The sequence below is a fragment of the Drosophila ficusphila genome, unplaced genomic scaffold, assembly GCF_018152265.1.
Source record: "Drosophila ficusphila isolate 14025-0441.05 unplaced genomic scaffold, ASM1815226v1 contig_414, whole genome shotgun sequence".
NCBI classification, from domain to species: Eukaryota; Metazoa; Arthropoda; class Insecta; order Diptera; family Drosophilidae; genus Drosophila; species Drosophila ficusphila.
The window spans coordinates 22023585-22036512 of NW_025064328.1; the positions used below are offsets into that span (position 1 = coordinate 22023585).

Genomic DNA, 12928 nt, shown 5'->3' on the forward strand with positions numbered 1-12928 from the left:
TATTTTGATCAGTAGAAGGGAAAAATAAGAAAAAATCAACTTAAACATTTTTTTGTCGCACAGTGTAATCGGACTCGGAGAGCCGGTATTGGACTTTTGCTTTTGAGCCAAACGACGAAGGGTTTTCGACTGCTGCTTACTGCCTTTCAAGTTTTTCTCTCGCCGATTTCGCTGCTCTCGCGAGATCACGTTAGTATCGAGGACCAACTTTTCCAACCTTCATTTTCCATCTAATTATTTTAATAATTCAATTAATAATAATTAATTATTGAATTAATAGAAATTTATCCTTTGTTATTTACTGTTTATATATTATATTTTGGCATAATGAGCAATGCGCTTTGCCACAGATTTATTAAAAATCATTACCTTATTAAAAATCTGAATTGAAGTTAAAAGTAGATCCGCAAAAATCTCTAAAAAATAGACGAGGTGTCAATAATGTAATCTTTTTATTATTTTATGACATATGTAATTCGAAAAAAATCGGACATAATGAAAATACGTGTAGTACCGGGTACATCAGTCTAGGCAAAGTGGTTACTCTAATTTTAATTCAGAAACATTTCGCACGCAACTTCGAGAAGATACAAATACAACTAAAATATAAAATTATATTTAAAGATAATCGAATCTTCTTTTTCGATACAAAATTCATAAAACATCGGATAGGGGCGCTTGCATTTAATTTTCACTTGATTCCCCGCATCTGACGGGATCCGAGATGTATGTTTCCAAAAGTCCGCCATAGTCGGAATGAACGCTTTGAATTGACGAGCTACCCCAAAGTTTATGGATTTAACTTGCTGCTGCAAAAATTTGAACATTATAAATACCTATAATGATTATAATGATGGCGCTTATTTATCTTATTACTTAAAATGCAAATAAACATCAATAAAAATATGGGCCTAAAATGGTAACGAGATGGTTTAAAAACAATTGAATTAAAAACAATAATGAAAATTAATTTTTATTTTCTTTTAATTTGAATTCTATATTTGCTACGACATTATTTTTTTTGTGTTACCAATATTTATAGGCTGCTATTTTAGTTATTTTTTATTGACATGCGCTTGCTGGGACGTCTGTCACGAAAAGCTTTCGATATTTAAGGAAAAAAATGAAAAAGTAAAAAAAGAAACAATAAAAATTTCACAATTTCAACATAATGTCTCCATTGACCAAAACCAAAACAAAAAACAAAAAAATAGTATTTGGCATTTTTCACTGATGATAGCAGAAAATACAGTAAAAATATTATTATTTTCTATCCATCGCCGACAATTATTAAATAAAATTAAAACTTTGCTAAATAGGAAACACTTTGATCGTACAACATACAACGAATCTTTCCAAGCTGCTCTGTTCTGTAAGTGTGTATCATGTCATTGCTGTCATATTAAATCTATATAAAATTAATATAACTTTATTATAACGTTAAAATGAACAGTTCTTTTTTATCACATAAGAATGGTTTTTTAGAGTTTCAAGCTTTTAAGCCTCGATTTAATAAACCAAAAACTATCAAGAAAAATACAATACCTGTCTACTCTACCATAATTCTGCCATGAAAAGATTGAACAAGAAAGGAAGCTACATAGCTTCGGCAGGCCGAATCTTATATACCCTTGCAGTCATTAAATATGTCGAACAAAATACATAAAGGATAAACAACATCGAAGCTATGACGATTAATTTTCAATATTTCATATGACTATGATTTCATATAGCTATATGATATAGTCGTCCGATTTTGATGAAATTTAATTTGAAACTCAAGACTCATTAAAAAACTCTATATTCCAAAAATCATGATTGTCTGATGAAAAACAACGATGCATCGATCTCTCTTATGGGATCTATACGGTATAGTGGTCCGATCCGGTCCGTTTTGACAGCTACTGCAGGCAATAACAACACAATTTTGGTACAGTTTTAGCAAGTTTCGTTTATAAGGAAACAAACAGGCGCACAGACGTATACAGCTAAAACGATTCTGATGGTGACGCTGATTAAGAATATAAACATCTGACTGCAATTGTAATACCCTTTGCAAGGGTATAAAACCACAAAAATACCCAAAAATATAAAACAATACTGGCTGTCAGTAACAGATACTTTTTTGAATTGTCTAGACTAGTGTATTTACTCTTAATTTCGAAATTTGTTTTAATGAGATTTGGTTTAGTTTATATATACACATTATAATAAAAACATTTTGTTATTCAGCTGGAACCATGCTTTGGTCTACATCTGGTTTAGTATCATCAGGATCCAAGCTTAGGCATTCCGCAAAATATTGCTCCATAGAAGAATACACATGTTCCAGTACACCATTTAGGTCATGACCTTCATCTGCATAGGTCTTAATAAAATCTTTTAATCGAAATTCCATGTTTGGATATTTTATAATTTACCTGGTAACGAAAAAGAATATTGGCGTTAGTAAGCGCTTTAGCTAATTGCACTCCATGGACAAATGGGGCAGTAGTGTCTGCTAAGCCGTGAATTAAAAAGTATGAGTTTGACTTTATTAGCCGTGCCCTCTGAGTTGCATCAGCCTCAACATATCCTTTATAGTTTTCACCAGGAAGGCCCAACACTCGCTCAGTAAAAGCTGAATCTTAAAATAAGTTCGAAAGTTGATTTGTTAACGTATTTTTAAAGTAGAAGTCTAGAAGACGATCTCCAATGAGTTAAACTTAATGTTTTTTCAATCATGACTTATGGTACCCCCCAATACAATTATGAACATTAAGGCAAAACATGAAAATCACGCTTTTTACTTTCAAATGTTGCACAAAACAGAACAAAAAACAAAAAAAAACCTTTTCCTGATTACCTCGAGCAAAAAATTTGTTTGTTTCGGATGATCCGGTAACGAGGTTTAATGTTCACAGCTAAACCACTTTTTCCATGGCGCTTCTGGAGACAGGCTTATTTGTTAATATTTTTCATCGAAGAAATTTTCTAATATACATAATATACATACATAATAGAATAATAACTTTGGACACTGTATGTACGGCAAAGAATAGTTGGTTTGACCACTGTACGAGTTTGTACATTTTTGAATTGCGACACATTGCGCACCCGAAGCGATCAGAACTTGCTCTGCTTTGAATATGGAAAATCTAGGGCCTCCTCCGACACATACTTCAAAAGCTATACAATAATATGTCATTAAATTTAATAAAATTATGTTATGTCGCCACAAAAGAAACACAACTATGTTCTTTTTTGCGTTTGAAACCCTTGAAGACCGACTTCTATACTATATTTAAAGGTTATTTTTTTCTTACTATAATAAAGCCAATCAGCAATAGGAGAAATTGCAATTCCACATTTAAATACATCCTGTTGTGTGCCGAGAACCATCGTAGTAACATAGCCACCATAGCCCCAACCCCACATACCAACCCTTGTTTCATCCAGGAAGCCTATAGTATCAAGCAAATACCTAATACAAAATGTTTAGTTTTTTTCTTAAAAAAAATTATTTTAAGTACTTACCTCAACACAGATATTTGATCCAATACTTCTACTCCTCCTAAATGACGATATAGCGTTTTTTTACTTTGTCCCTTCGACCCTCTTACATCTAGGCGAACGTATACCACATCGTTTCGAGATGACATGTATGTACCCCAGTCTATTTTAAACTTCTCGGAAATCGATTCTGAACCGGGGCGGCCATTTCTGAAAGAGTATATAGATTTTGCTTATCACCTTTTAACATAAAAGTAATTCAATCTTTTGGGTAGTTTTAACAGTATCAGTGATGATTTCGTTCGCTGTTAAATGTCAGAATAAATCAAAATCAAGAAAAATTAACCGAGGTTGCCAACAGCCCATAAACCACATCAAACTGTGTGTTTTCAGGATGCATCGGCTAATCATGTAAAGCACCGGGCTAAAAACTATAGTTTTGCTTGTTTACGCATCTGTCGAGCCAGATATGAGCCCCATAGCTAAACAAAATTTCATGATGAAACAGCTCAATTTCATTGAGCTTTTTCAAATCCCATTAGACGTTGTAGTAGGTCATTCGGATTTAAATCTGACAGCAGTTTAATTTTATAGGTCTTTATGTCCAAATCGATTCGAAAAACTTTCCATAAAATTGAGTAACAAAACCGCAATCGCTGAGAACGGCGACGAGAACAAATTGTATGTATGAAGATCATATATACAGGGGGCATGGCGATGTTATTCAAACTTACGCGATTCGCTGATTTCGCAAAAATAATCTGTGCATGGCATACATGGAAACGGCTTAGCAACGGCTTCGGTGCGGTTTTTGGTATTGGAAAGTTTTTAAAAAGCCATTTTAAAGGTTTTGTTTAAGTAAGAACTATTTAGAAAGGATAGTTATTTATATTGATGTCGCATTTATTAAACTTCTAAATATGAAACATTATTAAATACAAATTTATTTGTCATATATATACGTATTTGTACTCCTAAGTCTGCTTTGGGCAAAGGTAATAATTGTTTATACTATAAAAAGAAAAAGTCTTTTCGTTTACCTCACTTAAGCCAACTTGCTTTGGTTTAAAAAAACAATTGCAGGCTTTTTGATCGCAATTGCATTTTGGCACAAATAACATCTTAAAACGCTTGGTTTGGCTTGATATCATATCATCAAAGAAGTAACATATTGTTCACATAGCATTATAAAATAATTATTTAGGTACAGCTCCCAGTCCTAGTTGCTTTTCTTGGGTAAATGCATTCGAGCACGGTATGCCGATTTTTCCAGTGCTGGCAAGATGCCTGATCCCGACAACATTTCATTCCCTCCTCGAAAACAAATAAAAAAGAAAGTGACGATTTCCAGCTTAAGAAATTTCTTATTTCTTATATATTCTTATATATTTATATTCTTATTCTCCTTCCTTTTTACTTCTGTTAGTCCGGGGTCATTTCAGCAGGAATTAATAGCCCTTTTTTTCAGTAAAAAAGTAAAAAGTGTATATTTATTATTTAACGGGTATACTGCTACCTATGTGGCAGCTTGAGCAGGTTTTAAATATAGATGTTAACAAAGGGATGGTACAAGATTATACATTAATTCTATTCGTGTGTAGTTTAATTAGATCAGTCTTCGAGGGTATTAAATATGTCTTAATGGAAGGTCATGTGGGTGGAATCTTTTATATCTTCTTCTTCTTGGTCTCCTAATTAGCCTCTTCGCCAGGGAGTTAGGATGCGAGTGTTCGACAAACATCGCCAATCTTTGGGATTTTGAGATCTCTTTCTATATCTCTGGTTCTCATGAACCAGGGGGCATTACAAATCGATCTCACAATCTTGCTGTGCGCTATTCGTATTTTGTTTAGGTTCGACTTAGACGCTATGCCATATACTTGTAATGCATATTTCCAGATTGGACTGAAAATCGATTTGTAAATGCTAACTTTGTTCGACAAGGAGAGCTTATTTTTTTGCGAAAGTAGCCAGGACATACTTGCTGCCTTTGAAAGCACTGCCTGCTTGATCATTGTGGTGTGCCTCTGGAAGTCCTCTCTCCAAAATCACACCAAGGTACTTGTAGTAGTGCTCGTCACGAAGTACAGAACCGAGCATTGAAATGCCTGGGCAGTTCTTTGGCCTTGTGACACAATCACATTTGTTGCAATTTATGCCTATATTCCAATCAGTTGTCCATTTTTCAAAACGTGATACGTACTCCTGCAAGTCCAAGGTTGCAATGTCTATACTTGGACTCCTGACCATAACCGCTGTGTCGTCGGCGTATGATGCGATGAGTATGTCTTCATCGTCAACTTCAGTACATCCCCAGGAATCTGGCATATCTAACGTATACAGCGAGTAAAGTTTAGGGCCTAGTACACTGCCCTGAGGTACACCAGCTGAGATTGGGCGTTTTGACGACTTTTCGCCTTCGACAACAACACTGAATGTCCTATCCGAAAGGAAGCTTTGAATAAGGAGGAAAAGCTGTGGCGTCGTGCCATACCCTATCAAAAGCTTGTTGGATGTCCATAAACACAGCAACTGTGTACATTTTGCTTTCCATGGCTTCCAAAGCGAAATTGACCACGCGATTAAACTGTTCAGGGGTGCCGTGACTTTTTCGAAAACCAAACTGCCACTTTGGAATAGCTCTACTTACATTTTCAAGTCTAAGGATCCGATCCAGTATTACTCTTTCCATCATTTTGCCCAATGCAGGTAAAAGACTTATTGGCCTGTATGCATCAACTTCGGTGGGTGGCTTTCCAGGCTTGGGGATCATCGTGATAATAGCACTCTTCCATGTCCTTGGGTAATGACTCAGCTTTAAGACTCTGTTGAACAACAGGACTATAAAAAGCAGAGCTTTGGTGGAAAGGATCTTTAGCGTTTTGTTGTTTATACGGTCCTCGCCTGGGGCTTTTTTATTTTTGAGCTTTCTGATCTGCGTCACAACTTCTTGTAGGGTAACAGGCCTTGTGGGAAGAGCCTTTTGAAAAGGCCTATCCAGTCGCATTTGCACAAGCATTCGATTTTCCATAGTAGTTAGGTTAAACGGCTTTAATCTGCTCTCTAAATTGTCAGCAAATATATCAGCCTTCTGCTGACTGGACCGACACCAACCACCAGCGGGATTTCTTATAGGAGCCTTTGGTGTAACAAGCCTCTTGAATCGGTTCGTCAGCTTCCATAGCGAGTAGTTGGTCGATGCATCTGCCGACAACTGTAGGCGCGCTCTTGCGCCAAAAGCTGTTGTGCTTATAAAAGACAAATTTGGATCCTATCAACATATAATCAATAATCGGACTCGGGGAGTCCGGGGATTCTCGTATTTACAATAACCATATCCATTACTGAAAGTCAGCCTGAAATGAAATTTTTCCTGAATTTTTTTTGCTATAAACCTCACTGAGCCCGCGACCTTTCCAACAAATGCAAAACCGTGGAAATCGGTTGGTGCGTTATGGAGTCAGGAAGGAAAAACGTACTTATTTTTATATAGTAGTTATATATAGCAGCCATAGGAATTACATCGAAAAAAAATAATTCGTTGGTTTTAGCAACCTCTCCAATCAAATATTTGGTGTTTTGCCGGCTCAAGGTCTGGGTGATATTAAAAAGCAAAATTTATGTTTTTTAATCCAATATATTTCGGTTGCTCCTCGGCAACCTTCTTCAGGGCAACTAAACAAAAACAAAAAACAATCAACATCAAAATACAATTTTTTTACAATTTAAATATTCACATACAGGTTGGGCCATTTAAAGTTGACCCACTTGAGTCTTAAAACAAAAACAAAAAAAGTGGACAATTTTTTTTTTATTCCAAAAATCATTTATTTTGGTCCAAGGAGATTTTTTACAAATTATTATTAAAAATGATATCACGTAAATGGGCACCTTTAGCTCTGACAGCCGAATGCATTCTTTTTTCAACATTTTCCATGACTTTGGTCAATGTTTCAGACGATATGGCGGCTATTTCACGTCTAATATTGTCTTTTAGTTGACTTAAGGTTTTTGGTTTATTAGCGTATACCTTGGATTTCAAATAACCCCACAAATAAAAGTCTGGTGCCTTCAAATCTGGTGATGTTGGGGGCCAGTCAAAATCACCACTTTTCGATATCAACCGCCCAGGGAACAAGGTTCGCAATAAATCAATTGTTGCTCTAGCTGTATGGCAAGTTGCCCCGTCCTGTTGAAACCAGAAGTTATCCATGACATTTTCACGAATAATAGGCATCAGAAATTCGGTTATCATTGCTCGATAACGCTCACCATCGACGGTTATCGTGGCTCCATCATTGTCTTCGAAAAAATACGGTCCGATGATCATATTCGCGCAAATACCGCATGACTGGCATTACTTAGATTACCGGTGTTTACAAATTTTGCGTACAAAGACTTAATTGTGTTTTTTACTGGAGCACTTCTAACTTTATTCATTTTACGAAACGCACGTTGGGTTAACACAATTGAGAATTTATTTTCAATGTAGAGCTGAACAATTTGAGCGCGTTCCTTTGGAGTGTATTGTTCCATGGTATCAATTGCACTGTGCGACAAAATTTGACAAAATCTTTGTTTAAGTTACTTTTTTGATTGTTTTCGGTTAAGGTGCATAAGTTATGCACAAAAATATTTATGCCACCTTCTAAGTGATAGGATTTCTTTTTTATGATAAATTTTATGAAATTATTATTATGAAAATATTTAACACAAAATATTTTTTTTTTTTACTTCTTTTTTTAAAAGTGAAATTTTTTTCTGATTTTTTTTGGCTTTTTCAGAGGTATCCTCGCGTAACAAGTTCCATACGTAGTCGCCCAGAGTATAGAGCTGGGAGAAAAAATTTTAAAGCATTGTTATAAAAGCCTAACGGTATATTTGCTTAATACATTTTAATTAATAGATATTGAACTTGCATTCACGCTTATAACGGTGAAAAAATATTTTCCCAATATGTGATTATAAGGCTGTGAAATATGCAAAAACACGCGTTTTTGGGACATTTGAGTGTGCGTAGAAGCTGATTGGCTATTGATATTAACAAATCCACAAACTTGTATTCTTATTTTGATTAGTAGAAGTGAAAAATAAGAAAAAATCAACTTAAACATTTTTTTGTCGCACAGTGTTGTCTTCGACTGACGCTTCCAACGTGGTATGACATTTGACGATCTGTCGACGCTGTCAGAAGTTACAGGGTTGCCAAATGGGTCAAATTTAAATGGCCCACCCTGTACATTTTGACACGTCTGAGTTAAAAACTAAACCTATTCCCCTAACAAATGTCTTTATATGTCTGTATATGTGCGCAGTTTTCTGTGCCCGTTTTGTAACTCCCCTGCAGTTCTGGCTGTCACCTAGTGTCTTTTGGCATACAAGCAATCAATGTGTAGGAAAGGAAAAGGGATATTCCTAAGTTTCCCCCTCTTTCTCACTCTTCGAATACGATCTCGTTGCTTCCACCCGACGGCGGCCCGACTCCAAATTTGTCTTCTATTCGTTCGTTTTTCTAATTGCACTGTTGTCATTCTCCGTTAGAAACAAAAAATTGGTTTTCGATGGAAAATACGGCTAAGGCGCGCTAGACTTATGTATACTCTTTTGATGTTAAAGTTCTTAAAATATTAAATATAATATATATATAAAGTTATATACATATATAATATATTTTATATATACAACATTATTTAAATTATTGAACCAATATAACCATAACATAACATTGATTGCAAATATAGATATAATATAACTCGCGTGTCATTTATGGTCGGTTATACCCAAAAAAGAAGGGTTTACTAAAAGGGTGCAAAATAAAATTGAACTGCTCATTCTTTTGCGTTGTGCGTTGACAGTTAGTTGTGAAATTACTTAATTTCAGCGGAATTGTTTAAAAATCATGTAAGTGTCGTTAAGATTACAAAAATATTATGTCTTTTACTACAAACTTATTTAAATCTTTTTAGGATTCAGCCTGTCTGTACGATAAATTCGTTTGAAAGGTAAGTTTGCTTTAAATAAAAAAAAGTAATACATATATAATATGTAATAATAAAAATATTTTTTGTACCATAGATGGACGCAAAACAGCCGTTGTCCTGCAAATATTCCATATAAATGGTAAACAAAAACTTTCTAATTTCATATTATTTATGTATGTACTTATCTCTTATGTTTCAAAATAAGATTAATTAATAAATTAAAGAAATATATGTATATATATTGTTTTTCATATGAATTTGGGGATGACATTTTAGACATTGGCATAGATGACAACAACGCCTCCACGCCAGCAACGAAAGCATCAATAGCTTATACGAATTTTCTCTATACAAAATTCGTATAAGCCATCGATGCCTCGCTCGATGACTCGGACAAAATGGTCATCGAGAGCGACATGCATGTCAAATCCTTAAATGCCATACAACAAGTTTATATGAAATGACATCAGTGCGGATCCATCCCTGCAGTTCTGGATGTCCACTGTGGACTTTTGGCAATTAAGCAATCATGTGTGTAGGAAAGGAAAAGAGATATTCCTAAGTGTTCCTCTCTTTCTCACTCTTATAACACGAATCGTTGCTTGCAAACGACGGCGGCCCGACTCCAAATTTGTCTTCTATTCTTTCGATCGGAGAAAAATGAAACTGCGTCATTCTTTTAAGTAGTGCGTCGACGATTGGTTGTGAAATTACTTCACTTGTGCAACTGGCAGTGGAAATGTTTAAAAATCATGTAAGTGTCGTTAATATTACAAAAACATTATGTTTTTTACTACAAACTTATTTAAATCTTTTTAGGATTCAGCCATACATATGTCCCATAAATTCGTTTGAAAGGTAAGTTTGCTTTAAATTAAAAAAAGTAATATATAACATGTAATAATAAAAATATTTGTACCATAGATGGACGCAAAACAGCCGATGTCCTGCAAATACTCCACAGAAGTGGTAAACAAAAACTTTCGAATTTCATATTATTTATGTACTTATTTCTTATATTACAAAATAAGATAAATTAATAAAATAAAAAAGAATTAAATATATATATATTGTTTTTCATATGAATTTGGGGATGACATTTTTGGGCTTGACATAGATGATTTCGCTAAGGACATCCTCGCCAAAGCCATCGATGAAAACTTCGCCTCCACGTCAGCTACGAAAGCAACGATGGCTTATACGAATTTTCTCCATACAAAATTCGTATAAGCCACTGACGACTCGTTCGATGAAACGGACAAAAAGTTCATCGAGAGCGACATGTATCCCGAAAACGGCGGTGCCATATAAAATGTCTCTATGAACTCGCGCCGCTGCGGCTACGGTTGCTACCCCCCGCTGTCGTCGGTGCGGCTTCGCACACTTCTTCGACGACAAAGCAATTTTGGAACTGCAGGGATGTGCTTCGGACACTGACAACAGTGGGTAGTCGTCCATGTCATCCACGACAAGGCACTTTTGGAACTGCAGGGTCCCCTGCAGTTCTGGCTGTCCACTGTGGACTTGTGGCAATTAAGCAATCATGTGTGTAGGAAAGGAAAGGGATATTCCTAAGTGTTCCTCTCTTTCTCACTCTTATAATACGATTTCGTTGCTTGCACCCGACGGCGGCCCGACTCAAAAATTGTCTTCTATTCTTTCGTTTTTCTTATTGCACTGTTGTCATTCTCAGTTAGAAACAAAAATTTGGGTTTCGATGGAAAATACGGCTGAGGGGCGCTTGACTTATGTATACTCTTTTAATGTTAAAGTTCTTCAAATACATATTATATATAATATATATATAAACTTATATATATAATATACATATTTATATTATATATTTTATATTATTTAAATTATTGAACCATGACACAACATTGATTACAAATATAGATATACAGGCAATCTCCGTTTTTCACTTTTTTTTTCGTTTTCGTTTTTGGGCGAAAATGTACGTTTTCGTTTTAGGTGCTCCGGTTTTCACAATTTTTTTGTCATCGTTTTGTTATTGGAACGTTTCATCTTTTCATCGTTTCTCACTGTTCAAACAGCTGACTTGTTTGCATTTATATTTTCAATTGCCTGTTTTGAAGCGAAAAGAAAGCAGAAATTGATTGATTTAAGAAAATCAACACATCTTAGATACAACACATGTGTTTTTAATATGTCTGACATTTCATAATTTCATTTTATAAGTAGTTTTAAGTGGTTGTTTTGTTCCACTACAAGTGCGGCAGCATTGACGATAACTTTTGGCAATAAATTTATCGACCCCATAGCAAAACGAAAGTTGTTGTTGCCGACGGTAAATATTTTATTTATGAAATCATGAAAAAGAAATCAGAAAAAAATTATTTAAAAAATAAATACGAATTAGAGTGATCTACTGATGGTGTGAAATGAACATCAATAGACCAAGGAGTCAACTATTTTTTTTTCTTTTGCAATTAAGAACCGATTTGATGTAGAAAAAGGCATTTACTTTTCATATCGACAAAAAAAACTTGCCCGTTTTTGAAAACGAAAAAGTATTGTGAAAGTGAAAACGGGAGCCTGCCTGATAATCTATTACCTTCTGCAAACTACGATGCATCTATTTAACTAAATTTTGCGGACATTCTTGGGAAATATCTTTCCAAAGAACTTTGACCACAGCTACATTGGACATATTTTATGTTTTTGTGTTTAAGCTCACGCTCTCACACTTTTATTTACATATATTAAGATCGGAACTTTGTAATTACTTTGCACTTGTGACATGGAGCATTGTCCTGTTGCAGGATAAAGTTTGTCCAATGAGTTTGTGCCCGGAAGTAAATGTATGGTCATTCAGGATGTGAAAATATTGGCCTTGATTCATTGTGCCATTGATTGCTATTTAATTACCGATACCATTAGCACACACCTAACCCCTAAACATCACAGACCCTTCACCATGTGGTATTCGCTAGAGCATTGTTCTCACATTCAACCGAAGGTTTTGGGGCAATCTGCTAATTATTTTACATTACATTATTATTACACATTACTATATATATTACTTCGCGCTTTGTCAAAATACTTATATGCACTCTTGTTCGTTTTGCATTGGCATCCAGTAATCTTAATGTCGTGGGCTTGAAGCCCACTTTTTGCCAATATTCAACTTTAAATTTTCTAGTCAGCTCTCTCCAGCTCTCTTAATTAGAACTCGAATAGTAATTCGCATACAGCGCAGTGCTTTTTTAGTGCAACGGCCTCTTTTTCGTTTTCCACCCACAAAATTCGTGGCAACTACAGTTTTTATGGTAGAGTATTTTGGTTTAATGGTTGAATTTAATGAATTTAATTGTGTTTAGACGTGCTGTCTGTATGGATATCGAAATCTTTTGAATTGAACTTGTTGATGATTATAGTGATCTGTTCAACCATCTACTAAACAGGTGCCGAGGCAAAAGATTCCCGTTTGGGCT

The 12928-nt window shown here is 35.0% G+C and overlaps 1 protein-coding gene across 3 annotated transcripts in view; it reads right to left on the reverse strand.

Moving 5' to 3' along the window:
• Window positions 1-2118: 2118 nt before the first annotated feature.
• The window catches only part of LOC108101621 (inactive dipeptidyl peptidase 10), a 319002-nt gene continuing 308192 nt past the window's right edge, over window positions 2119-12928 (reverse strand). For 2 of the 3 annotated variants that reach the window (XM_043208357.1, XM_043208356.1), the window contains 4 exons: window positions 3517-3702; window positions 3306-3463; window positions 2421-2626; window positions 2119-2368 (listed from right to left, as the gene is read on the reverse strand). In XM_043208357.1, the coding sequence (XP_043064292.1) occupies window positions 2225-2368; window positions 2421-2626; window positions 3306-3463; window positions 3517-3702 (694 nt within the window). In that variant the 3' untranslated portion in view covers window positions 2119-2224. The remainder of the gene's footprint in view (window positions 2369-2420; window positions 2627-3305; window positions 3464-3516; window positions 3703-12928) is intronic. The other variant, XM_043208358.1, reaches the window with a different exon arrangement.